Raw genomic sequence first — 27,805 nt, forward strand, 5'->3', positions numbered from 1 at the left:
GGCCAGAAGACTCCATTCGCACGTCTTTGCAGCAGTGCGAATAACTAAGTGCATGCTCCACTCTGGCAGGCTGCCCCACCGTGGAAAATTGCTCAGACATTGGAGATCAAACCCAGAACCACTGTTGCAGGAATAGGTGTGGTGGACTTGAGCTGAACCAAGCAGAGAGGGTTGATGTACCTTAGGGTATCTTGCCTGGCCCTCTGCTGCCAGTTTAGGATGACATAGATCTTCCAGGAGTCCTGTGCCTTAGCTGCCAGTCCCATATGAATATCTTAGGTGTCCAAGAGCATCTCAGATAGCGCTAGCTGACCAGTTCTAGGCAAGTGAAGCAGGTCTTCCAGTCCTTGTGTAATGGGGAGGAGGATATGGTGCGGTTTAAAGCACTGCTCTGTCTACTGCAGTTTGTAATAATAATGTGCTGGGCCCTGTCTAATGAACCTGGCTCTTGACAACTTTGTGCAGAATTGGGCAGGGTGGGAATTTAAGGTAAGGATTTTTTTCATGCAACATAAAGTCATCTCACAAGTTCACAAACTGATTTTATGGAATAATGAAGAATGAAACTTGAATGGCCATCATAACATTGAAATAAAACAAAACTTCAAAACTTAAGACTGTTGACAACTTCTCTCAGAGCTTACTTATCTCATTGCCCATGGCTGCGTTCAAAGGCTTCTCAGCTGGTGGTGGCTACTCAAGAGTTTCCTTTATACGAGTTCATAGGAGAGGATCTGTCTCTGCCCTACCTTCAGCAGGTGACAGTCATTTAGCCTTGCCCAACTGCATGTCCCAGTTCAAGACTATTTGTCAGTCGGGCTTCTGTATGGGGTCAGCATAGTAATGGTGGCAGTGGTGACACAGCAGCACAAAGTATTCTCAGCTGATCAGCCCTCTAAATTCAAAAATCACGAGTGTGATTTTTCCCTTACAGCATTTTATTATCTTCATTTATTGCATAACACTGTTGCTGATCAGTTATCATCTTCTGTTTTCTATCCGTCATGCATTCCTTAATTGCTTAATTACTTTGCCGGTGTATTTGGCACATGTTCATTCTCCAATAATAAAGTAGTATTGTGCATTGAGTTCATGCATGAGATGTGTAGCTTTGAGTGATTCCCACTTGGCACTTTGTCATTATGTGATGCTCTTTTTGTGGGTGATATATCTTCCTAGAGATCTCTCTGTCAGTTGTAATTAATTAACCACTAATACATGTTAGCTCCTGTCCCAGGTATTGCCTACATGTTACACTGCTATGTAGTCAAGCCTACTAGGCTTAGCTTTGATTTAACAACTGTACTAAGTCTACTTTAGGGGTCACAGTTTCTTCAGTTAGCAGGGTAGGTTAACTTCACAAATTTTCTCATTGGTATCATTCAATAATTCTGTGAATTCTTCATACAGTGAAATAAATCAAGAACAGAATTGCTAGAGAATCCTTAGCAAGAGGTTAAGAAAATTTAAAAGGAAAACTCAGCAGTATCAGAAATCCTGTTCTTGTTTTAATTCAGCATTAGATTCCTGGACATTTCTGATCTGAATCAGTGTGTACATCTAGCAGCAACAGGCTTATAACATGCTGGAGTCAGCAGCTTCCTGGAGTTTCCTCTGGTTTGTAACACAATCATAGATTTTTGTTCATCAGTGCCTGAGTACTTTTCTCGCCTTTGAACTCTTCCTACTTAAAGAAATGACACGATAACTGTAATTCTCGGTATTACCATATTTAGTCACTGCTTTTAAAACTAAAAAACAAAGCAGTGTTGTGAAACCCATGTTTTTAAGAAAAACAGACTTGAGGATAAAGTGAATATTGATAGATCATATAGATTGGAAGAAATTAAGGACTGTCCCTCTTGCAGAGCAAAACAAAAATTGTACTCAACATGCATGTGGAAAGAGAAATCCAGAAAACATTACTTTTCCTCAGTAATCCCTGATGAATGTATTTGTCAAAAATCCAATAGTCTACACAGGTGTTATCTTTTACTTCTGGACACACTGAAATGTGTACGTATGTTTGTGTGATGTAAAAACTGTATCTTAACTTACCTTTTCTGCCTCCTCTAGGTTTTTTTTAGTATTATTCTAGATTGTATAAAAAGCATTAATGTACTTTAGACAAGTTGGTAATTCAGAGGTGCAGCTGTTTCCCCCCACTGTAGGAAGTAAAGGCTGCTCTTAACTCTCGTAACTGTAAACTTCCTTTAACTCTCACCTTCATTCTCTTTTTTTTTTTTTTTTTTTTTTTTTAGTGGTCAGTTTGCTGTAGTGAAAAAATGCCGGGAGAAAAGCACTGGTCAGCAGTTTGCAGCAAAATTCATCAAGAAACGGAGAACAAAATCCAGCCGGCGCGGAGTGAGCCGGGAAGATATCGAGCGAGAAGTCAGCATACTAAAAGAGATTCAACATCCTAATGTGATTGCACTGCATGATGTTTATGAGAACAAAACAGAGGTCGTTCTTATTCTGGAACTGTAAGTAGCTCTAGAGACGTCGAGAAGGAGTAACAGAATATTTGTTTGCTTGTTTCAAAAAATGGCAGTGATTTAATGCACCCCAAAAGAAAATAGATATAGCCTGAGAATTCCTTATTTTTAAGTCAGAGTTGTAGCTTCTTGATTTCTACACATTTTTCACTGTAAATGACACTACAAAGGTTTTAAAAAAAAATCCAGCATATTTGGGAATTTTTCTGCTTGTTACGTTAATCATTGTTGATGTTATGGATCTAGAAGAATAGCATGGAGCCAAATAAACTGATTTGAAGATAAAAACAGAGAGAATTCGGGATTCTAATTGGAGGTTAGGTTAGCAAATTTTACCATGTTTTAAGTTGATGTAAAGTAAAGTAGGATCACTGAATGTTTTTTCTCTTTATTTTTAATCCACATAACAGAGAACAGAATTTTCACAGTTCTGTCCTGTTGAAATGTAAACTGAACTTTCACATCCTTGTTTTAGTTCCCATTTTTCATCCAAGGTTATTGCTAATGGATTGAGGTAAGTATGTCACCAGAGAATACTTCTGCATAGTTTCAACTCTGGCTTCAAGTTCCTCAAAACTGCAAGTTTAGCAGTTAAGCACTACTCACCCGTTACAGTTTGGCAGTGTCTGCTGGTAGGACTTACATGTCTTTACATAGTTTGCATGCCTGACACTGTATTATTGACATACTTGCTCTGTACCGCTTAAATGTGCTTTAGAATGAGTATTTTGTACAAGCAAATTATTTGGTACCAGAATCTTGAGCAGCACTTGGGCCTTTTCCTTGGCCGTTGGTGTGGGTTTTCTTATGTAGGTTATGTCTCCCTGTTTACTAGCTTTGGTAAATGGTATTTCCACTTAATTTATGAGGATACTTTAGTGTTGCATATTTTCTGTAATATATGTGTGGATTTACAGTATAGATTCAAAAAGAAAACTGGGAAGTAGCATTTGGAGTTTTGTCTTTTCTGTGGTATGTACACACATGATACTGCTTTTTTATGTTACAACATACTTTTACACTTCTAGTCCAGCATCTGATAGTTTAGTGTAATATTTGTTGTATTCTGGTTTGGTTTTTCAGTTCCAGAAGTGTACACTTGCATTAGCTTGTCAACTTTGGGTTATTTAAGCAAGCACTTTTTTTAAAGAGCTAAATTAATGTCCTGTATGATGTAATACTTTGTTGTATTCCTGTCAGAGTATCTGCTTCTCCTGGGTTTTGTTCAGAACTCTTTAAATGTTTCATGAATACACAGCAAAATTAGTGTGATGCTTCTTTCTCTCCTCACTTGATACTAGCTATCACATTCTTTCTGTCTATAGCCTTACTATCAGTGTATCACTGCTTCTGCGGTGCTTTCTTTCTTCTCTGTAATCTGTCCAGATGAAATCACGCCAGGGTCTGGATTTGAAAGGTCTGAGGAAGACTCGGGAATCATGGACAGTGGTAGGAGGAATGGGGCCGTTCTGACACACTCTCCTCTGCCCCTCGCCCCTTTCTACTTGAGATAGAAGCCGTTTTGGCAGCAAGGTTGCCTTCTGTGTCTGTGCGTGCACACTAACCTTCATTGAATGGAAGTATAGTGTGAAGCTCAGCAAGCTATTTCCATTTCAGTTTAGCAAATTGTTTTGCCTAGTTAACAATCCACATATAGGTTCAGTTGGAGGCTTTTCTTTCACTTTTCCAAACTGTTATGTGCGTCTTTCAAGTTGAAGCAGTGCTATTTAGGGTATCACAAAGGTAACGCATTTATTTAGTTAAAAGGGTCGAAGAAGAAAAGATGGCACATTAGCGATCCCTTTCTGCAGTGAACGTACTAAATGCTGTAAAGTTTTGTAATTCTCAAAATCACTGTGATACTGTGGAAAGCTATTGAAGGGGCAAAAGATTATTGTTTTAATCACAGGCTTAAACACTTAAATATGTAATCCCTTTTTTCTAATATTTGCATTTTGCCTAAGGACCTACTCCCCGACATTAGTTGTTCTTTCAGGACGATTTCAAACAAATGGAAATAAAGCAGACAGCTTGGTAAATAACCTGTTTTGCTGTCCTCAGAATCAATCCTAAGTGAGCATTTTCCTTTTTGATTATAACATCGCTTTTTTCCTGGGACTGTGTGTTACTTTACGACTACAGGATGAGACCATGTGCCACATACAGACAGGATTTTGTGTAACTTCCATTATCCGGAATGTAGAGAGAAACTAAAAAAATCAACATTCCAGCTATGTATGAGAAATTCATAACAAAACAAAAGCCCAGAAGAAACACTGATTTCATATCAGTAAGCAAGTGTAGTAGCACAAGCAGCAGTGAGGAAAAATATCTCTGGCTTCTGTTTTTGGTGGAAGCTGCAGCCCACAGGCGTCAAGCCACCGCAGCTGCCCTTTTGGTGGCTGCAAGATGTTTACATGCACAGTCTCAGGGCAACAGCGTCTGTTGCCTGTTCACTATTCATTTTTATGTCCTGGTTCAGCATGAGGTTTGCAGTAATGCATGCAGCCTCCTAAACACTTTTCTCCATTATCAATCAGCTCTTTCTGAGAGGTTAGCGAAGGGTTGTAGAAGTTCTCACTTCATTCCCCCGCAGCAAATACTGTGTCAGCCGGCAAAGTATTCAAGGTGGTGATTTGTATGCAGAAATATGTGGGCAGTTAGTTACTTATTGCAGTGGCAAGGTCCTCACAACACTGAATGCAAAACAGAACTGCATATCAAAAATTTCCACATAAGTGTTTGAAAGGTTTTCTCTCAACCACCTTATGTCAGGAAACTGACCTTTCAAAAAAAAAAAAAAAGACCAAAAAGCCCCACCCAACCACAAAAAATTTAATTACTGAAACTTTTAAAATCGGATGCTTCCTTAAAAGGTTCAGCAGTCACACATGAGCAGGAGATATCCATAAGAGCTTTATTTTATTACAGTGTTTTGGTATAGTTAGAGCAATCAGTCATATTTTCGTCTTTCTAGGTCTTACTTAGTAGCAAGTGTCGTCTTGATTTGGAAATAACCTTTGCAATTCCCGCTCTGTGAACTCTTTCATCATCTTGCATAGAATGCTGTGCATATTACATATGAAGGGGAAGACACTGTCTCTTCCTCATCTAACTTAAAACTGTAATAATTTTCTTTTTTTTTCTTCCTATCACATACATAATTGAATTAGTTACAATTTTATACTACTTTTTTCTATCCAGCTGCTGTAACTAGTCTGTTACATGTTCACAGTACTAGCTATTTCCAGTGAGCTCTGCTGAAGCCATCCTTTTATCAGATTTCACAGGCTAGAAAACACAGATGGCTCTGTTGCACAGTGATAATTATTTTCTTTCTTCAAACATGTTTTGCACCTACTTGGTTCCCCTTTTGCTGGCCTTAGATGCATAATCTGTCGCTTCTATTTTGTTTTTCCTTCCGCTTTATTTTGTCTTCATTTAGACTGCAGACCTAAAAAATGCATTCAGCATGTGGTGCTTTGTAGAGCCTTTGTCACGATCTCGGTGCAACTGCAGAGAATAAACAGACTTAGCCTAGATTATATAGTGATTCCTTAGAATGCTCAAAAGTAATGCCTTTTAAAAGATGGTCTTACCTTTTAAAATAGCTTGATAGCAATATCTGAGTCTTTTCACAGGGAGGCTGTTAGGATGGAGTTAGGTATTCATATACTTTTCTCTGCAAAAAAACATACCTTCATTTCTGAATTAGAAATCTTAATTGAAGACCATTTGTTCTTGTAACATAGTTTTGAGTGATGAGTATCTGTTTTTAAGGTTTTAAAAAAAAAAAAACACAAAGCTTTGAAACTGTTAGCTCAGAAAGAGAGGAATGACATTAACTTACAAGTGATTGTGCACTAAATAGTAGCTTTTATGCCTTTTTTTTTTAAAAAAAAAAGTTAGTTACCGTATACTTTCTTTAAAATTTAGTCCTGTATGTCCCAGTGTCAGGGAGAGTTGCCACCTTATTGGTACCTTTATAATATTAACCAAAACAAAACAGAGCAAGGAGAGGATGATAGATCCATGTATAAAAATTCTGATGATGTCATGAGTTGCTTATTGAAGAGTAAATAAGAGCAAATAACGATGAACTCTTTAAAAATTGCTCTTCTATCTTATTAGGGAGTTAACTTGTTACATTTATAACAGCTTGGCTTCTAGAGAAGCTTTAAGTCTGCACAGATTTTTAGTTCTCTTTTGACAGAAATAGCTCTGAGCTTTTAAGTAAGTCCTAATAAAGTCCTTCTCAAGTGGCCTTATACTGAATTTTGGTGCTTACTGGGGAGTAACAGTAGGTAAGTAGTCTCTGCAATGCTAATTTGTAGTTGTTGTGTCACCTTTTTGACTTCAAAATTCTGAATTGCAGGCCCACAGATAGGTGCCCAGAGAACGTGTAGGTGGGCAAGAGTAAAGGCTTGACAGGGTTTAAAAGGAAGGAGCTAGAGTGAGGGTGACTCTCCAGCACACTAAGCATGCATCTCAGAGGGAGAGCACTTGGCTTCTGGGCTCTGCAGTCGCTGAGAAAAACGCACAGCACTCTTGTATGCTAAACTTGAATGCTTTTCATACGGTAAATTTGAATGTCTTGGGTGGAATTGAAAAACGCATTCAGCTGGGCCAAAGTGTTGATGAACCATGTGTGTTATCCAGACTCTGGACACTTAGGTACCCGCAGTGTTTGGGAGCAGGAAAGATTCAGAGGAGTGTTCAGGCCTCCCTACTAGTGGGATTTAACTGCTCAAATCTTAGTCCAGGTTTTGGTGCCTGTGTTCTTCTGGCTGGCCATTGTGAAGCCAGTGCTGCTTGTTCAATGTAATTGAATTTAGGCACATTAAAGAGAGGATTTCATGCCAGTCGGTATCTCTTAGAGCAGCTGAACACATGAAAATGACAAGGCGTAGTGATGCCATAACATGCCTTGTTTTTTCTGGTAGCTAGATGAAGAAAAAACTAAGTACAATGTTGTTCAGTGGGTAGGTAACGTAATGAGCTAGCAGCCCTGTTCTGCTTTTTAAAATATTTGGTACACTCTGTACTTCTGAGAAGTGGGTTGGTAATGGCACAGTTCTTAAAGGCTGTGAAATGAAGTGAATGTAAAACCCCTTAACCTTAAACAAATCAGAAGTATCAATATTTCTGTCTAGTCTTGGGCTGATAACTTCTGTTTCGAAATAATGCAAGGAGTCATACAAGAGACATTTGACCACAGAATCCTTAGTGATAACATTTCTTTTGCAAGTTGACAGAAGAAATTTTTTTATTAGAAAATTCATCAAATAGAATCTGCTTTAAAAAAAGGAGTAAATTGGTGCTTGAATTATTTTTTAACTTCACTAGTTTTATGCTTTTTTGAAATCTAAACAAGGTAAATTAAACTTTGTAAGCTTGAACTTACTAGGTTAAGTTTCTTCAAAAAAGGGCTTATGTTTTGGGATTTGTGGGTTTTTAACTGCATCAGAAATCCTTGGATAATCATTAATTATCATTTAGGTGCTATTACAGTATGAGCAATGTGATCAACATGGCATTTGACTGAGTCACTACAAGGTGACCATGCTGGCTTTGAAGGTTAATTGGTTCTAAGTTCTACATGTAGGTTCCCATAATGCCTTCCTCTGAGATCTTGTGATCCATTTCATAGTTAAGAAATCCTGGCAACTTGTGAAAGCACTATCCAGAAATCCTTTTTGCACAGGTGTGATGTATTTTCTTTTCCAGAGGGAGATGTGTGCATTGCAAACACATCTGCTGGGCATCTTTTGGGAAGGCTGGGAAATGCTTTTACTGCTACTGCATTTTATAAGAAAGAATGCAGTTCACCCGAAGCTTTATTTTACTTGTATCAGTTTGGGAAAGCTAGCACCTCTGCCTGGAAATATTGGGGAAGCAACACATACCAGCTTTGCTGTTGGTGAAAATGTTTATACAAAATATTTCTAAAAATGTGTGCTGTGCTACTGAAAAACGATATAAAACATAGTCGTGTTATAACAGAAAATAGATTTACTCAGTTCTTATGGCTTTCTGTGTTGTAACATGGTCAGTAATATAACATGTCCTTTAAGATTAAAGATGTGGCCTCCATCAATCACAAATTCTTATTTCATTGAGCCAAATATTTGAACAACCTATTATGACTGTAAAAATGTGACTTACTTTAAAGGTAAACAGAAAGATTTTATGCAGGAACATTAAATGATTAATGCTTTAAAGGAAAACAGTATGTGAAGGTGAACATAGAGGCTTTGCAGCCATCAAGGAATTTAGCTGTGACTTGACTGTAATCAAGTTCCTCTGTTAATCTGAAGGAGTAGAGGTTGTTGCCCATCTGTTATTACTTGCTAGAACGTTGGAGATTAGAGTTGTGTTACGGCACAGATGAACTGCTCTGAAAGCTGTCTGGTAGTTCCTACCAGCCAGCAGAGATACTGAACAGAAAGAAGCTCTGTACTTCCAGAGGATACTAGGTACAGACACTCCAAAGTGCTCTACAGGAAGAAACACTAGTGCTTGGTGAACGTCTTGCCTCTGCTCCCATCAGGAAGCAGTCTCCACCCAGCTGCTGGTTGGCAGCAGTCTGTTAGATGCTAGCTGCATGGACCCCTTTGCAGATCCCCAAAGGCAGGCTGCGAGTGAGTTTGCATGGCTCTGGAAACCTGCACAGTGATCTGGTTTCAGCCAGGTTTCCACAGAGTGTTTGTGCACAAACAACCCCAAAGCTAACTTAGAAACAAAGCTGGGGCACTGTAATGGAGGTGGAACCAGTGTGCTTCTTGGGAGAAGGGGACAGTCAAAAAGATCAGTTGTAGGGGCTGATGTATGCAGTTGTCTACCCCTTTTCCTTTAGATTGACTGCCTCTGGACATGAGGTGCGATTTGCATGGGTTCATTGGTGGAATAGGGCTTTCTGCTTGGCTTCTGGCTCCCCCTCTGAAGGTGACCATGGTATAGTAAGATGTGCAGTTTACTTACTGTGGAACTGTGTTATCGTGGCTGAGGCACAGGGCTAGACTTGAAAATCCAACATCTTTTTAGGAAGTTTGTAAAGACTGCAGTAGCTTACATAGACAATCTCTTTACTGGCTTGTTCTAACCCGTTTCTTGATCTATGATATCTGAAAGTCCAGTCAAGATGCATCTAGTAATTCTAGATATGTAATCTGGTTATGAAATCTGTGAAAGCAGACTCTGCTGATAGACCTGGGGGCACTATAATCCAGTGAATTACTTGTGGAAGTGAAACTTGTAAAGGATGTTTGATGTAGACCAGTATTAACCCTCTATGACTTGCCTGAAGTAATTGCCTTGCAGTGATACCATGGTTTTCTGTATACCTGTGGTGGTACAGCTTAGTATCAGTCAGCAGGAAGGTAGGGAATAAGCAGTCTTCTGATGAGCGTGAAGAGGAAGCTAAGAACACAACCTGCGTTACTGAGCCTCTGTGGGGATGTGGGTTGCAGCCCTTCACGTATGAGAAAGGCCCCTGGAGACCACCTGAAGCAGAGACACCTTTTGGGGAAGCTGGGCTTTTCTGAGCTTCCAGATCATTTCATGTGTGCTAGTTTAACATTTTACTCATCATTGCTATAAAACCTTGTTTCTCTCATGAAACATGCTGTGCATCCTTGCTGGTAAAAGTAAGCAACAGGAGAAGCTGGCTGGGCACTGTGCTTGCCAGCAATAGTAGCGTCCAAAGGGAGAACACGGGGTACTGAGCTCTCCCGCCTGCAGTTGACCAACAGGAGAAGTCGCAATGTCCCGCTCTGAGGTGAACCCACGTAGGATCTCACCCTAGCCATTAAGGACCACACTAAAATCCCATAGACCAGAGATACAGCTGCTTCTAGAACAAAGCTTTGAGTGCATTACGCCAAGTCCCTCCTCACTCGCCTACTCCTTAAGCAATGGCTGCTGAGGGTGACAGTAGTTAAGCATCTAAAGAGGCACACAACACTTTGGAAAAATCTGCAACTTTCGCTAATTAACATCCAATTTCAAGGAAAAAAAAATATTTTTTTAAACTCTTAGCTTCTCTGGATCTCAGTTTCATGATTTGCAAGCACTGGGTATATTACCTGTGAAATACAGGTAACATTTTATTTTGCACCATTGTAAGGCCTGTGGTGTAATCATAAGAGAAATGTCACTAGAACTAACCTGTGGCAAAGACATGAGGATAGTACTCAGCAGTGCTATAGAAGAGCTACATGTGATCTCATGTGGTTAGCTAGTCACAAATGTGACATCTTTGAGACACACAAAAATGCAGTCAAACTTGTAATTTCATGTGGTCTAAACTGTCAGGATACGGAATTGCACAAAATGGAATGATTGCAGGTAAGAAGAAGCTGAAGATAAAGAGGCTCTTTCAATTTACACAAATACACTTATGTTTCTTTGTTAGATGTCTCGAAAATAGGTAATCCTTGGGAATTAAATCTTTCTTTTGACTCTAAAAGGAGCATGTATAACCAATGCTGCTGTTCATAGATGACTGGTAAGTTTCGCAGAGACTGTGTGTGTTTAAAACACCAACTGGAATAAGAGCAAGCTGTAACAGCCATAAAACATAGGCATACCTCTGTGACACCACCACAGTCTGTCCTAGACTGCAGAGTGAGCAGCACAGTGTTGCAAGTTGGCATTGCTGAAAACTCGTGCTCCATGTACTTCTGTTGCATTTGTGACGGCTGATGACCGCTTTAGGCATCAGAAGGCGCTTGTGCTGTTTCACAGGGCGGGTGGTCTTCTACATGGAAGGCAGACCGGCTAACTGTGTGTTTGCTGCAGTCTTCCAGCCTCTTCCTCGGCTCCGCCGGCTCACCAAACTCTGTGACAGTTAGCCCAGTGCCCAACCTGCTGAGTGCGTAAAGGTGCTGGGTTTTGCTGTGACTGCTGCCACAGCTGCCCGTCACATCTGGGGAGGTAGCCACAGTGAGCCCACCTGCTCTGCGTGGCATGGCTGGGCTCCAGTTAACAGCCTTCCAGGAACTGCAGCAAACATCCAGTTGGAAACATGTGGAAACAAGTTCCATGTGATGTGTAAGTCCCTTCACCTGGTAATTGGAAATGAAGAGGAATGCCAGCACGGTATCATCACCCACGTTTCTGTGCATCATCACAAAGTGCTGCAGAGGAACAGACCTTAGCCTGAAAACCTTTTGCTGTTTTTTCAGTCAGAAGCAAAGAATGAGACAATATGCATGTGTATCCATTTGTAAGATGTTTCTGACCAGCCTCTGTAAAATAATGAACTGTATTTAGTCTTCAGGAATTCCATTTTAATGTCTCTACCACAAAACAAAAGGTTATTAAAATGACCTCTCTTCCTTACAGTCTATAATTCTTATATTTAATGGCATTTTGTTTCAATAATTGCTTTCACGCAGGAAGTATTACAACACAAATAATACCCAAAACAATACTCTCATTATCGTCTAGGCAGCTCAATGAAAGCTCCAAGAACTCATTAAAATACACTTTTCATGCCGTTTGCATTACAATAATGCAGATTAAGTCTCTTGAAAAGCAGGCATGATAAAGAAGTTAAATGTATTTCCAGAAATTTGCTCAGACTGTTTAGTTATTGTTGTATGTTAATCCAACTGTTTTTCACAATCAGAAGTTTAAATCATGAACAAATTATTTTTTTTTTCCTACAGAAAGGCAACATAAATAAAGGAGTACTTTCTGATTTTTTTTAGTATCAATACAATGCAAAATGTAGGGGCTAATATGACCATGTTTGCGGTCTTTAAGATATCTGTAGGTAATAAGGCTACTTTCATGAACAGGAAAAACAGTGGACAGTCATCTCTATATGTCCCTAAACTGATGGTTGTTTTTTAAGAGTAGTTATAGTTCATGTTTCCTATTCACTTTACTCCAGTATGTCTTTTTCTGTTGACAATTATCATCACTTTTGCCAGACAGCTGACTGAGCTGAGAAAAGGGTCACCTTCAGATTGTTGCTTTTCCTCAAATGCAAAAATCTAGGTGTGCTTGTGTACCTTCCTCACTTCTTACCTCTCTTCATTCTGCCTGTGCAGCTAAAACACTTGCTGGAAATAGTCTTAAGTGCAGTGGTGGCTTTTCCTTATAGGAAAGGTGTGGTGATTAACCTAAAGTACAAATATAACATATGCGCTGAATGTAATACACAATTTCAAAGAATAGAATATATTTTCAAGAGTTGAATGCTTTGAGGAGTTTAGAAACTGAATAGTAGGACAGCTACCAGTAACTATTTCAAAGTAAGCTTTAAATTTTGTGTTTTTCAGTGGGGAGGTGGAAATCTGGTGTTCTACTGATTCTATGAGCCAATTTTTTTTTTTTGGTATGTTTTGAGTATACTTACTTCACATTTAAATTTATTCTTTTAAATGTGCATACAGAGAGTAGGGGAGTTTTACTTCATTTAAATTTAGATCAAGCCAGCTGTGTTTGTTTGGTTTTTTAAACCTTTTTTGTTTGAAAATAAGGCTCATTTTTGTGTATTATTTTCAGAGGGAGGAGGGGTATTTTTTTGGGTATTGAATTTAATTTTTAACATCTTTCTTGATATTGACAACCTTTAAAGAATCTGGATCTTTTTCAAGGCTGGTTTGAGAATAGCTACACTAAAAGGACCCCACTGGTTAAAGCAAGCATAGAGGACGGCTGTGAAGATGATCAGGGGGCTGGAGCACCTCCCCTACGAGGACAGGCTCAGAGAGTTGGGATTGTCCAGCCTGGAGAAGAGAAGGCTCCGGGGAGACCTTCTGTCAGCCTTCCAGTACTTAAAGGGGGCCTTTAAGGAAGGTGGGGGCAATCTTTTCAGCAGGGCCTGCTGCCATAGGACAAGGAGTGATGGTTTTAAACTAAAAGAGGGCAGATTTAGGCTAGATAAAAGGAAGACATTTTTTTACGATGAGAGTGGTGAAACATTAGAACAGGTTGGCAAGAGAGGTGGTAGATGCCCCATCCCTGGAAACATTCAAGGTCGGGTTGGATGGGGCTCTGAGCAGCCTGATCTAGTTGAAGATGTCCCTGACCATTGCAGGAGGGCTTGGACTAGATGGCCTCTAAAGGTCCCTTCAAACCCAAACTATTCTATGATTCTGTGATTCTAATAACTCTGCTTCTGCTCTCCCAAGTGTTGCAGGTGGAGAGCTCTTCGACTTCTTAGCTGAGAAAGAATCTCTCACGGAGGAGGAAGCCACAGAATTTCTCAAGCAGATACTTAATGGTGTTCAGTATCTCCACTCTCTGCAAATTGCCCACTTTGATCTTAAGGTGTGTTGAGAGGATAAAAACTTCGACAACTGTAAGCAACATCCGTTAAAGTCCTTTGTAACACCAGCCGCAAATCTGCCATCGTGCAGATCTTGGCCGTAGTTTTGTTTTGCTAGCTTATGTAGACAGGGGAAAGCTCAGCTATTGAAAAGAAATCACTGAACCCTAAATACTTCCCATCTGTTTCTAATGTAAGATTCTTCATGGAAAATGGCAACTTCTGACAGAATTAAACTTTTCTGAGGAAGCAATCTGGAAATAAAAATGATGATTATGATTTTATGGAATGTGAATGGGATCTGGATGAAACATTCTGAACAGGATGCCTTTTTTCAACTTTTCTTTGCTGTTGTATACATTTTATGTTCACATGAACATTATTTATAGGTACTAAATTGAAACAGTGCAGAGTTGAGTACAAAGATTTTTGTGGAACAGACAGAGCAGATAATTTCCTCTTCTGTTTTTTGCTTTTGGGGCTTTTTTGTTTGTTTTTAGAAAAAACACTAGTTGCATCCTTTTGGTAATGAAAACAGAGCTTTTGTATCTGAACTCAGTTATTGGGTTTTTTAATGTTTTGATTTCAGAATGGTTTTGTTGGTAAGATTTTTTTTTTTCAGAGGTAGGCAGCTGAAGGGTCCCTGAAGTTGGCAGCTATGTCTATAATAGGAAAAAAAGAGGCATAATTATTACATTGCAGTGCAGTTCTGAAAGGCGTACTGTGTTCTGCGGATGAGTTAGGGAAGGGAAATGTTTCCAGTCTCATCCTCATCACCTACAGTAATATATTTGGTCTTTGTATGGCAGTCGGCAAGAGAAAAGAGTTCTAGTAAGAAATACATTTCTTACGACATGAAATGTAAATTTTTGCCAATGTGCTTGTAATAAAACAAAGCATCCTTACACCGGATACCAACAATATGTGAATTAAAGTATGCAGAACAATAAAAGTATGCAAGAGAAATGTAGGGAGGGAAGGGAGAAAATTACATTTGCATATATCAGCCCCTGTAGTTAGGGAAAAGAGGTAAAAGAAAGGTGATGAAGAGCAGTCCTTAATGACTCCAGAAGTCCTTAACAATGTGAGCAGGATGGATGTAGCTCCAGGAACTCTTAAGAGGACACTAGCTTTTGAACATGACAGGATATGGAGGCTAAGTACCTCGTTCTGTATCCTAGTTAAAATGATGGACTGTAGAAGCAGGCTCCTTCGATGATAATTTGACATTTCATCTACTAACTTTGTTCTGGTTTTGCATATCTTTGTTGTAAAATAATCCAAAGTCCATATTTTAAAATAGAGCTAGAAAAGACATGAGAAGCTGTTCTTTATCCTTTTTTGTAAATATATTGAGCCTTAAAATCTGGGAACTGGACTACTCCAAAAGTTCTTCTTGGAGATCCGAAGGCAGCAAGATATATCTGCCTGATTGCTTGTGCCATTTGAAAGAAACCTCTTTCGGGGAGTAATGGTAGCCAAGCCCACCTACTAGTTTATAGGACTTTGTTTCTTGCAAGCTCCCAGCACTGCTCAAATTGCCATAGCAGAGGGGCTGTGATCTTTACTGAGGACAGCATGTTTCGCTTAGGGTCAGTCCACATGAAAACTGCAACTGTTGCATCTACAAGAGGTAAAATCTTGGCCCTGTGGAAATTATAGCACTTTGTCATCAACATGAAATCATAATTTGCTGTAGTTAATTTTTAGCATATGTTAGATCATAATAGGAAAAAAATGGGGTTTTTCTGCTGAAGACACAATTCAAGAGGCTGAAGGGGAGGTAAAGAGAAGTGTTCAGTGCTGAAGAATGCTGGTATGTGTCAAGACATTTCGTACCTATGTGTAATCTCTCTTTCTCTCCCTCCTTCTCAAAGCCTGAAAACATAATGTTGTTGGACAGGAATGTACCAAAGCCTCGAATCAAGATTATTGACTTTGGTTTAGCACACAAAATTGACTTTGGAAATGAATTCAAAAATATCTTCGGGACGCCAGAGTTTGTTGGTGAGAAAACTGTTGTTTCTTCGAACTATTCTTTCTCAGTCTGTGAAACAGTATATGTGGCTTAGCTTGGTATGTCTGAGTTACAGATTGTGTAATTTGTGTGTAATTCATGACATTCTGAAATTTACATAAGCAATTTGTAGCATGCAGTTCCAACTTAGATTTGCATTAAGGTATTTTTCTCTATCAGCATCTTAGCTTATTATCCCTGACATATATAGGCTCAGAGTGACATAGATCTGTTCTTTGACTAGGTACTGATCTTCCTGCTTTCTCCTTTAGCTCCTGAAATAGTAAATTATGAGCCGCTTGGTCTTGAAGCAGATATGTGGTAAGTTATTGGATCTTACTTGAAATACAGCTGTCATGATTATTCTTATGTTCTAACCTTTTTTTTTTTTCTCTCCTCTCTCACTCTCCATGTTTCTCTACCCTCTTCTTCATCATCTTTTTTTTCTTTTTCCTTCATTCCAGGAGCATTGGTGTAATAACTTATATTCTGTAAGTACCAAAATCTATGGGTGGTTCTTGCAAATGCTGATTTTTTTAATTCTTATTCTATCCTCTGTGTTTTTGGTGGTGTCCATACAAGTCAAAGCATTTTGATTGCACATCATGGTTCAAGTTGAATGATCATAAAAGCAGTAGTATAATTATTGAAAGAATGGCCGTTAATCAGCATTGAGATAGCATGGGAAGCTGTCTTCGTATCTGTAGGTGATTTTTCACAGTGGCTTTATCTTAATCAATATTCTCTTGAAATTACAGCAAAGCTTTTTGCCCTGCTAGATCACATCTTCCTGAAAGTACATTTGTAGTCTTAAAGTACAAAAGAAAAATTTTCACTTTTTGCTGTTACTTGTTCTCAGAGGGTTTGAAACGATAGGGTTACAACATGTAATGAGAGGAATGTTCTATCTTTCTTGTAGTCTAAGTGGTGCATCACCGTTTCTTGGAGAAACCAAACAGGAAACATTAGCAAATGTATCTGCTGTGAATTATGAATTTGAAGAAGAGTTCTTCAGTAACACCAGTGCCCTAGCTAAAGATTTTATACGGAGACTTCTAGTCAAGGATCCAAAGTGAGTGGTTTCTCTTGTGTATGCACTGTTGCAGGGTATGTCTCTAATATTTCAAATTACATGGTGTTTTGAGATGTTAGTTTAATAAATGTGGAGAAGTATGTATTTTTTACTATCTGAAAAGTTTTGTCTTTTATTAAAGGAAGAGAATGACTATTCAAGACAGTTTGCTGCATCCTTGGATCAAGGTTAGCATGTAATTCATTCTCTGTTGTCCTGTTTTTAATCATTCTTCAGTTCATACTTCCACTTTTCAAGTTCCTTAACAAGGAAAATTGTCATAATTGTTTAATATAACTCAGTGGTTTTGAAAGCTGTCTGCATGAAAACTACTAGGTGCAGAATATGGATTTCATTAACTTATCACCTATGTGAGTTAGCAATAGGGAAGTAGCCCACTATTGAGATGAAAATTATGCTCAGGCAGAGAAGCTAATCTTCATGGAGCATTGCACTGACAAAGATACATTCTCTGAATCCAGTCCAATTTCCTCTCACATTTTTCATCTTCCAATGTCCTTATTTAGATTGGGAGAAAAAGGGTCATCTCTCTTCTGTCGTTCCTCTTCAGACTGAAGAAAGCAGTTGATGTGGGCTGGTGGTCCAGTTCTTTCAGTGGTCAACAGTGTTTGGTTTGGATCGAGCTGTTGTGGTGCTGCCAGATTGAGAGGGAGAAAATGGGACCTATCATTCTTCTTAATGCGTGTAGTAATACCTGCTACTTAATTTTTTTAATTCCATATTGCATGTCCACTGTGAGTAGTAAACCTCTTCAGTGCCATTGATTTCCCAGGTCTTGGGAATGCACAGTGGGTATTTGACCCCCTTCCACTTCCCAGAGAGCCAGTTAGCAGAATATTTATCCGTGCCACAGCTGCTCCAGTTTACAGTTCAGAATTCTAGGGCACGCATTTCTACACCAATATATGCCAAACTACAGATTTGACTGTGCTTAGCTGACTTTTTGGTAGGGTAATCTTAAAACAGTTGAAACATGTTGAAATGATCTTTTAAACCACTGAAGCAAGCATCGTCCAAGTTTGTCTCTGAAGGACCAAGGTCTCCACTCCTGCAACACATTGTTTTGAACCCTGTTATGTTCCTTTGTAGCCTAACTTTCTGGATGTTCTCCCCCCACCCTACTGGTCATATCCTTTTTTCCCCCTTCCCATCACTACCTTTACTTGCATTTCTCCATAAAAATGACTTCAAGTATAGGATCATATAATTTTAAATTTGTTATACCCCACTGGTAACTGGTGCTTAGTATTAGCCTATGAGAAAGTTCAAAGGGTGCAGCCTTAGAGCTTGCTGCACAGGTAGGTGGGATGTAATTTTGGGAGGGTCCCAGCAGCATCCAGCTGATTACACTGAGACTAACAAAATTTGATTGCATTTAAAATCAGCTGGGCAATCTTCCCAGAAGACAAGATTCATGTAGGAGATAATATCTAATGCCTCCATCACGGAGGGAGGTGAAGAATAAAGCTGAATGTTCTGTTGGCCTTTTATGTTTAAAATGGAAAAAACAAATTCTTAGGTCTGGATTTCCTTTATGGCATTTTCTCAAGAAATTCCATTTCCATTTCCCACTAGGCTGTGGATGTTAAAATAATGTGCTTACAATTACTTTATTATTACACTATGATTGCAGTGTTGTTACAATGTAAGTGGAAGTCATCACTGAAGGATGGAGTCTTACATACAGGAAGGTGCTTTAAGAAAGTTCTGGTTGTAATTGTGGGATATTTTACAACAGCTTTATTTTCATTTTGCACATAGCCTAAAGACACCCAGCAAGCACTTAGTAGAAAAGCATCTGCAGTGAATATGGAGAAATTCAAAAAGTTCGCAGCACGACGAAAATGGAAAGTAAGTCATTCAATAAATCTTCAGAATGTTGGTGACATACAAGTGCAGTAGTGTTACCTGCTTCAGGGAAACATCAGAGCCTTTAAGAGTGGAGGAGAAGAAAGAAGAAACCCATTCCTCTGTCATTTGGAATAAATTAGGTGCTTGAGTGTGGTGGTATGGGAGAAGACTTCTTTGTTAATGATCTGCATACAAATGCTTATGTGTGGATTGTTTGGTTTATGCTTCTCGCTGTATGCTGTCATCATTTGTCTCAGTAATGTTTTCAGAGAAAAGGCACTTCTAAGTATAGGTGCATGTTTTTGTGACAGTAAAATCCCCATAAATCAAAATTCCGTTAAGTAGCTCTCACTACTTATTTATTAATTATTCCAGTAGTTACGCAAACACTCAGCCGAGTAGTAGGAAGGAAAAACTAGTCTCTTCTGCAAAGGATTTTTGGTCTGAGACGGCCAACCTGTTTAGAAGGTTGGCATCACTTAATATTTATGGAAGTGGGGCAAGGTATTAACTGAAAGAGTTGATCTGTGCAAGAAGCAATTAGCCAAGACAGTTATCCCTCCTCCTTCAGTGTGCACATTGGGGAATTCACAGTGATAGTAAGCAAGGGCAGGACTGTTGTATGAGAAATCTCTTTATCATTAGGAGAGATGAAACATGAGACAACAGAGGTTGCTAGGATTAGAAAAGGAGTTTTATTCATTGTCACAGAGACCAAGATGTAGGATGATTTTCCTAAGCTATGGACCAAAGGCACAAAATATCCAGGTGTGCATTACAATTCTTTTGCCACAGTTTAGTGTCCGTAATAGGTGAACATCTATGGTATTTATAAAATTTAAGTACTAGTCTGCTGCCCTAGAATGAAATGGTGCGTCTGGGAATATCTTGAACTGTTTTATAATGGTGTTTAACAGAATGCTGTCAGCTAGTTTACACTCAGTTTAGGTTTTCTGTGTGTACATATTTTAAAATACATACATTTAAATGTTTTTGATGTGAACAAAAGGATGTAATACAAGTCTGTATTCTTTGTATTTGAACAGCTTGGTGAAATAGTAGCAATCCAAAAATATTACATAACTTTGCTTAGTGCATATGAGTAGCCTATTTGGATTGTAAATGTCAAAAGAAATTGAAGGTTTAAATGCAATATAAGAAGGAGATGGCGGGTATTGAAGTCAAACTCCGGTTTGTTTTGCTAATACAACAGCAATCCTTTAAAATTTCTGCAATAGCATCTTATCACAAGTATTCTGTTTTGATTTTTTTTTTACATATAGCTTTTTTCTTCTTATTTTTAAAAAGCAATCAGTGCGCTTAATATCCTTGTGCCAAAGATTATCAAGATCTTTCTTGTCCAGAAGTAACATGAGTGTTGCTAGGAGTGATGATACTCTGGTAAGTGTGTACTTATATGCTTAGAATGCTTTACTACATCTGAAACTTAATGTTTTCTGAAATTACTCTAACAGAAATATTGTGATATTGAAAGTGTGCAAAGTTAATTAATCTCATATGTAGGAAGATGTACTTTTTTTTTTTAAGGCTACAGAGGTCAATTATCCGTAGTCTGTTCTTCTGCATGACACAAACCTGGAGACTTAATTTATTAATTACCGTGGTGAGGCTGATAGCTAGTGCCAGAAATTAATCTATCTTGGTTTTGAAGTTTGATTCAGGAGGATTTTTTGTACTCTAGCAATTATAATGTGAAAAAGTTGCATCTGGATTTTTCATGGCACTCTGTAGAGTAAAATAATACTGCATTTTTTTAACAGAATATTCAAAATCACTGAGACCTTTTTAGATCCAATGCATGCTAGAGAGCAGTATCACAACAATTATTTAAGGAGGAAATTTTCAAGTTGGCCAGTATTCAGTTTTTGGTATTACATACATCTACTAGACTTAAGTAGTCAGGAGCAATTGCTGTGTGCTTTGTAATTACAAATGCTTGTAAATCCAAAAGCATTCTTATTTAGCTTACTCTCCAGGTTTTAGTAAATGCTTCACAAATTCCCTCTTACCAGCAAAGTATGTATGTTAATACATTTAGAGGTGGGTAACCTCATCTTTTCTGTACATTAATAGGATCAAACTTCAACAATTCTGCAGAGCCCTTTTTATCTGTATTGTCTTCCCTGTGTCCCTCCTGTGCAGCTCCATACTCTTGTTTCCACTTTCTCCTATCTTTCTGCTTCCGTGCTCTTTGTTCTCTTGGTCTTGCCCTCCTTTCCCTGCCTCGCCCACCTCAGCTATCAGTGCCTTTTAGCAGTGGGTCAGCATTCACACCTGTGTTGCAGCAGAAAGGATTGTAGCCTAATGTTAATGTTCTAAAAAATCTGAAGCCTCAGAAGAGAGGAGGTGAGAGCAATCCAAATATTTGGCTCAGTGAATTTCAGTTCTTTGCCATTTTAGTGCATGGGAGAAAAATAAAGTTAGATCTGCAGAGTATCTAGGCTCATTATGTCTGTTCTAGATTTTTAACTGGTCCTTTTGAATATATGAAAGCCTGGTCCAAAGTAGCTCTCCTGTGTCATATTACTGAATGGAGCAAAACTTGATGCTGCAATTTGTTTCCCTACCCCTTGTTTTTTTTTAATGTTCACATACATGCATAGAACTAGTTTCACTTCATGCAAGTATTGCATTCTTAGGAGGAAAAAGAAAATACAGCTAATAAAAGAAACCTGTTTGGAATCTCAGTGAGTAGTTCATGTCTGAAGAAGAGGGAAGCATATTGTACTAGATAAAGTGTGGGAGTTTTTAGTGTGGGTTTTCAAATAACATGCGTACATGTTGGCCATATGCTTCACAAAGGATTACAACTTGCAGCTGAAGCACTCTGAAAGTCTTGGAAAATTTTACTTTTTTTACTTTTAGATGTCTTGGCAGCTGCTGAGAGAGGGATTTTTCCTTGAAGCTAACAATTTTTCTTCTTTAATTACAAGGATGAGGAAGATTCTTTTGTGATGAAAGCTATTATTCATGCCATCAATGATGACAATGTTCCTGGATTACAGCACCTTCTGGGATCTCTGACAAATTATGATGTCAATCAACCCAACAAGGTAGTGTGGGTCTGTGGACAGGTGCGTGGGGGAGTAGCTATTACCCTGTTGAATAGAGCAACATGGTTGCGAAATAGAAATGTTAACACCCAAAATGGAAAGGAAAATACATGGATAGGAAATAACAGACTTTCTTAGGAGAAATTTTTGTGTTCTGTGTTCAGTCTTCTCAAACTACCTGAAAATGAAGTCCAAAATGTTTGAGGTTTTTTGCCTAGGCCTTTGGAAAACACTAAACAAATCTGTTGTCAAGAGCTGTGGTTTATCAGATAGCAGCCTGGTGTCTGTTTGCAGTTGTTTCTTGTGGCAGATGAAGATGGCAGAATATGTAGGAATATCCAGACTGCCAAAACTGACTTTGCAAAGCACTGTTAAAAACAAAAGTCCCATACTGCAGAAACTGGTTATGTGAACGTAGTGTTAGATGGTGTCATTCAGTTTCCAAAATGAAATGACTTGCCCTGCTACAGTATTTCAGTGTGCTGCTGCTGTAGTAATGGGAGTAATGGAACTGAGACTAAGAGACCAAAGTTCTGTTGCTGGCTCTGCTGTTTAACCTTGGATAAATCATCTCTGCTCTAATTTTCACTTTTTTGAATGGTTATACTGACCTTCATTATAAAGTACTTTGAGAAATGCTCATGAAGAGCACTATAAAAGTAGAGTGTCTGTTATTTTACTGTGGTGTGGTCTTGAACCTTTCAAGAAATCACTGTGTTTTGTTTTAATGGTGCAGTCCCATTTAACTTTCCCATATGTTGCTGGTGGCTTGTGTCTTTGAGGTGATGTGGCAAACACCTTTGTTAATCTGGCTTAAAACGTAGATATAAAGAAGCTGGAAAGTGGAACATCCTTGCCAAACTGAGCTAATGAGAGCTTAACGTTAATATCGCTGATTTGAAAAGCATGACTTTAACATGTGGTGTTTCATTTAGTAATCCCAAAAACATGTAAGATTGCTGTACAATAAACTTATTTGGACAAAGGGACGAATTGTTTTCTATACAATATTGCCTGAAGACAGTTTGAAACTGGAAATCCAGAGATGCTGTTCAATGCCTGCCCTCTACTCCACTCACTTTTCTTAATTCTTCAAAAATTGAATGTATCATTCTTACTTGTATTTCGTTGTTAGCATGGAACACCTCCGCTACTGATTGCTGCTGGCTGTGGAAACATTCAGATGCTTCAGTTGCTTTTAAAGCGTGGATCCCGTATTGATGTTCAAGATAAGGTCAGGGTTCAGCTTTGTCACCATTCTGAATAATTTTTTGAGTACAATTAGCAGAAGACAAGCAGTTCAGACCAAGCTGTGTTCGAAATTAAAAATTCTGGGCTGTAGAGCCTGTTTTCTGTTTTCCACAGCAAAAAGATAAAAGCAAGTCTTTAATAATGTCATTTATTACTAGTGCATATCCTCTGATTTGATCACTTTATTAGCAAAGTAATTTGAATTATACTAATCTTAAAACATAGTTCATGCTTACAAAATTGCCTCAATTAGTTCAAATTAGTGATTGCCCTAAAACACAATGGTGAACTTTATTTAATATGGAATGATAAATGCACGTTTTGGTGATGGGGAAGATCGCAACTAAAACTCCTGTGTGATGGAGGCAAGTTTTTTTTCAAAATGTGGTAATGGGTTTTGTTTAAAGCAAATGTGAAGCACTGTCTGCTTCTCTGTCTAGTAGATGGTAAAGTAAGCAGCAGAAAGGTTTTTATCTCATTGCTATTCTTTCAAAAAATTGCTTACAAGGGGGAGTTAGTGATCCTGTTAATAATGTTTGCATAGAGGGGGTTTTTGTTGTCGTTGTTGGTATGAGGGGTTGAATCAATTTGAATTTTTTTTAAAAAAGTAAATATATTCATACAAGCTTGAATAGCTGTTCAATATATCTGTGGACATCTAAGTGCATGTATACTTCAGTTGAAAATCTAGAATTAGGATTCTAAATTGATCAATAACATCTGTTATCAAATATTTTTGACAGGCTGGATCTAATGCAATCTATTGGGCTTCTCGACATGGTCATGTAGAAATGCTGAAATTTCTCAGTGATAGCAAATGTCCTTTGGATGTTAAGGATAAGGTAGGAAGAAAATTATTTTCCTTTTTCATGCAGAGAGCCTTTTCAAAATTATTTTAGCAAAGAGAGCGGTTTTTCAATTGGAATGATTTTCAGCTGTGCCATAATTCCAAGAATTTGACTGGCTTTTTTAGTATGGTTTTATGAGCTGACATATAGGGCTGTGATAACACAGCTTTAAAGTAGCAGCATGTACTGATTATTTTCCTGACAACTGGTAACCAAGCACGCATATTAAATGTGGTGAGTACATGGTGATTAGGTGGGGAAGTACAAACCTAAATTAATTTTCACTTGAAGACTAGATTTCTCATTGGAACTCAGGGTAAAATCATGATTTGGTTTTTCATTCCTCTTGATTGAAAATGACTTTTGTCTGACAAGTAAATTTGACTGTTATTAAGTTGAGTATAATGAAGCCTAACAATTTGTAGCTGATGAGCACTTACCTTGTCTCCAGCAGTGTTACTTGAGCAACTTTCACCCTAGAAACTAGTTGCTGTTAAAATCTTGCACCACAGCAATGTTTTTATACTAGCCAAAGCTCCAGTAGAGAGGAAGTTATACTTGTGAAACACAGCTTGCTTTGAGGGAACTAGCGTGAGGCAAGGCACATTAGCAAAATTAGCCCATTCCTAGGGCTACTAGGAAAGAGATTACTCTCTTAGTAAAAATACAATTTCTTTTTTCACATAATTTCAGCAAAAGGTTACAAATTAAATGTAATGACCAAAATATTCCAGGGAATACCAAAAATGTTAGGCCAGCTCCTTACATTTATTTATATAGGGTGGAGGGGGAGCGTATGAAAATAGTATGAATAGAAATAGGATGTCTGTTTCAGCACCAATTGCACATGCAGCTGCCGCCTCATATTGCTCAGAAATCCCATTGTGGCTGTGACCTGGAACAAATTAAGTAGGAAAATAAATTCTGAAAAAGGAAGGCCTTTGAAAAATAGCTTGTCAGGTGGTCGTGTAACTGTCACGTACAACTACTTTGTAAGTGGGGGATCTCTGCTGACTGCAGCTGTGCTGCTGGGTGATGGGGAGGGGAAGTACCCCATGCAGCATACAGGCATTCAGGCTGTACATAGCAGGGTATATGTAGGGGTGACATACAAAATTACACTGTCACGTTTTTCTGTAATTGCAGTCTGGGGAGACCGCTCTCCACGTTGCAGCTCGGTATGGGCATGTGGATGTGGTTCAGTTTCTCTGTAGCATTGGATCCAATCCAAACTTTCAAGACAAGGTGAGTTATGGACACTCTTTTTTTTTCTTCCATGAATAAGGCTTTAGTATGAGTGGTCAAAACTCTTAGTCTTGCCTTGCAGCCTCTGGCATGTTTGCATTTGAAAAAAAATAACAGAGTTATGGAGGTTTCAATACCTCTTAATAGATGAAGACCATGCAAAAACCAGGGTGCGTGAACCAACTACTAAAACACAAGTTCTCTTGAAAATGGAAGCTTAAAGATGGAGAAATTCAACATCATGAAGGTGTGGGTGGTGGTGTGTGCTCTGTGAGTTCAGCTAAAGCTTTTTATTACTTTTTGCCTTGACTTCAGCTTTGTTTTAGCCATCATGGGACTTTTCTGAAGTGTCAAGCACTCTTTTCTGAAAATGAGAGGAGGACTCAGGAGGCCTTCTTTAGAGCTCTTGTGAGAAAACAGGAAAGAAAAGGCTTAATAGAAAAAACCTCACCCATTTGACCCAAGTTTAACTGTGTGTGGGAGTTCCACAAGCCTCCCCAGGTGCTGCGTCCTCTAGGACTACCTTTATATTGTTTAAGCAGCAGCAGGCCAAGGGACCACAGGACATGCTGTTCGGCTGTTTCTTTCCTCAGATTTTTACAGAAACCTTGAATACAGTCCAAGTTCTCTACTATTATTAGCATTGATTGTCTCCTCATTTATATTTGCCAGGTACAGAAAGGTTATCACATTTCTCAGAATTTGATAGAATGACTTTTTTGGTTGGTTTTAATCCTCCCTGCTTTTCAGTGGGCTACTTTCAATAGCGTATTTTTGTAAAATATTTTTGTTTCTTGTTATAACATAACTGTTATAAGGTACAGTGAGGTTGAAGGTGAATATTTTGAAGCTTCCTGGGTTCATGCAAAAAGCAAATTAGAACTTTAGTCACAACTGAACTCAAAAAGCCTACAGTTTCAAATGCCTGTCTTGATGCACGTTAAAAGGATTCAGGTTTCTAAGTACCTGTCACTGCCTACGCTCCTGAATCATTAGGATGTGCTTTTTGAACACGGTAAGCAATGTTCTGCCTCAAACTGCAAGTCTAGTGGGAATTGCATCTCCTTGGCGAGTGATCTGTTTTAAACATTGGATTAATCGCTCAGCACACAGGATGTAGAAGTTGCTTGTGAATGAGGATCAGTTTTCAAGTAAGAGAACCAAGATAGTTATCTTCAGAAGCATGGAAACATCTAAGATTGCTGACAGGTGAGGTGTTGTCACTAGACAGTTTTATGGTGAGAACCACGGTCTCAGAATACAGGTAACGACAAAAATTTAGTATGTTACTTTAACAACTTGGTACGTCAGCAGGAGTTACGTTTGCTTTGAGAATGTCAGCATTAGAAATGACAAAATCTTTTTATAGGGCTTACTTACTAAACCGTCATATTTTGTGTCATATTCATCTCTAAGTTAAGCTGGGGAATTGTTCCTCCTGGCATTTGGTTCAGCTCTGTTGGTTTGGTTTTTATTTTCTGTGTTGATAGGAAGAAGAAACCCCACTGCATTGTGCTGCTTGGCACGGCTACTACTCTGTTGCCAAAGCACTCTGTGAAGCAGGTTGCAATGTGAATGTTAAAAACAAAGAAGCGGAGACTCCGCTCCTGACCGCATCTGCTAGGGGTTACCATGATATTGTGGAATGCTTGGCAGAACATGGGGCTGACCTTCATGCAACAGACAAGGTTAGTTTAAGTTGCTTTTGGTCAGGAATTACGTCCAAAGATCACAGGTGTCACAGAGCTGTATCTCTGAATTTCTTCATTTGAATGCTGCAAGCCAGCAGTGTTTCCATGACGTAGGTTTTCTGAGCAGTTCACATGGAGACTATTGATGACTGCAGTGGTCTTTAAAGTTGCTCACTGATTATTTTTCCACGATGAGGTTTTTGCTGATTCGTTATCACCTTATCAGTTACCACCTCATGAGTAACACTGTGAAAAATGGCAGGAACATTGGGTTCTGTAACTGGCAACAAACTATTAACTTAAGAGAAAAATGGTTTGCCTTTGATTCCTATGGTATGGATAAATCACACCTATTTCCAATAACCTAAATTCCAGCTATTTCAAAATATAACTTCATTTTATTCAGAATTGATTTTTGTCTTTCATGGTGTAATCCCAAGAAATAAATCTTGCATTTCTTTGCTTGTACTCTTAGTATGCTTGTCCTTTTAGCCTCCTTTATTGCTGATCGTTCCTAAATAGTTATTAAAGCAAGTTCAGAAACATGCTTTTGCTTCTAAAAGAATTAAATTGTTTTTTTCCGGTCACATTGTCTCTTTAAGCTGTACCACAGAGAGAGAAAGCTCTGTCCCTAAAGTTACTGATCACTAAGCAGATTGCATGACTTTTGCATCACTAAATTCTGTTAGTAAACACCAGAGTGGTTTACAATATGCAGCTGGTTGTTACAGTTGGTCTCTTTCCCACCTCCTAGGGAAGTTGTCAGTAGGGAATGTGAATTTGCATTTCATCCATTCCACTGCAAAGCCCAGTGGCTTAATAGAAATTTGTTTTCATCCCATAGGTGATTTGTTCTGATACTGTGCGTCTCCTGCCTCTACCCTCAAAGTTAAAAAAAAAAAAAAAACCACATTGTGATTCTTGAGGCAAGGAGATGCACCCAGTTACGTGAAATGACG

The 27,805-nt window shown here is 38.6% G+C and overlaps 1 protein-coding gene across 2 annotated transcripts in view; it reads left to right on the top strand.

Moving 5' to 3' along the window:
* DAPK1 (death associated protein kinase 1) overlaps positions 1 to 27,805 on the top strand; it is a 97,620-nt gene that overhangs the window by 37,257 nt on the left and 32,558 nt on the right. For both annotated transcript variants that reach the window (XM_086480534.1, XM_086480533.1), the window contains exons 2-15: positions 2,262 to 2,483; positions 13,640 to 13,778; positions 15,654 to 15,783; positions 16,066 to 16,114; positions 16,258 to 16,284; positions 16,713 to 16,865; positions 17,008 to 17,053; positions 18,648 to 18,737; positions 20,046 to 20,138; positions 21,692 to 21,811; positions 22,947 to 23,045; positions 23,806 to 23,904; positions 25,057 to 25,155; positions 26,646 to 26,843. In XM_086480534.1, the coding sequence (XP_086336660.1) occupies positions 2,262 to 2,483; positions 13,640 to 13,778; positions 15,654 to 15,783; positions 16,066 to 16,114; positions 16,258 to 16,284; positions 16,713 to 16,865; positions 17,008 to 17,053; positions 18,648 to 18,737; positions 20,046 to 20,138; positions 21,692 to 21,811; positions 22,947 to 23,045; positions 23,806 to 23,904; positions 25,057 to 25,155; positions 26,646 to 26,843 (1,564 nt within the window). The remainder of the gene's footprint in view (positions 1 to 2,261; positions 2,484 to 13,639; positions 13,779 to 15,653; positions 15,784 to 16,065; positions 16,115 to 16,257; positions 16,285 to 16,712; positions 16,866 to 17,007; positions 17,054 to 18,647; positions 18,738 to 20,045; positions 20,139 to 21,691; positions 21,812 to 22,946; positions 23,046 to 23,805; positions 23,905 to 25,056; positions 25,156 to 26,645; positions 26,844 to 27,805) is intronic.

The sequence above is a fragment of the Leptosomus discolor genome, chromosome Z (genome assembly GCF_034619465.1).
Source record: "Leptosomus discolor isolate bLepDis1 chromosome Z, bLepDis1.hap2, whole genome shotgun sequence".
NCBI classification, from domain to species: domain Eukaryota; kingdom Metazoa; phylum Chordata; class Aves; order Leptosomiformes; family Leptosomidae; genus Leptosomus; species Leptosomus discolor.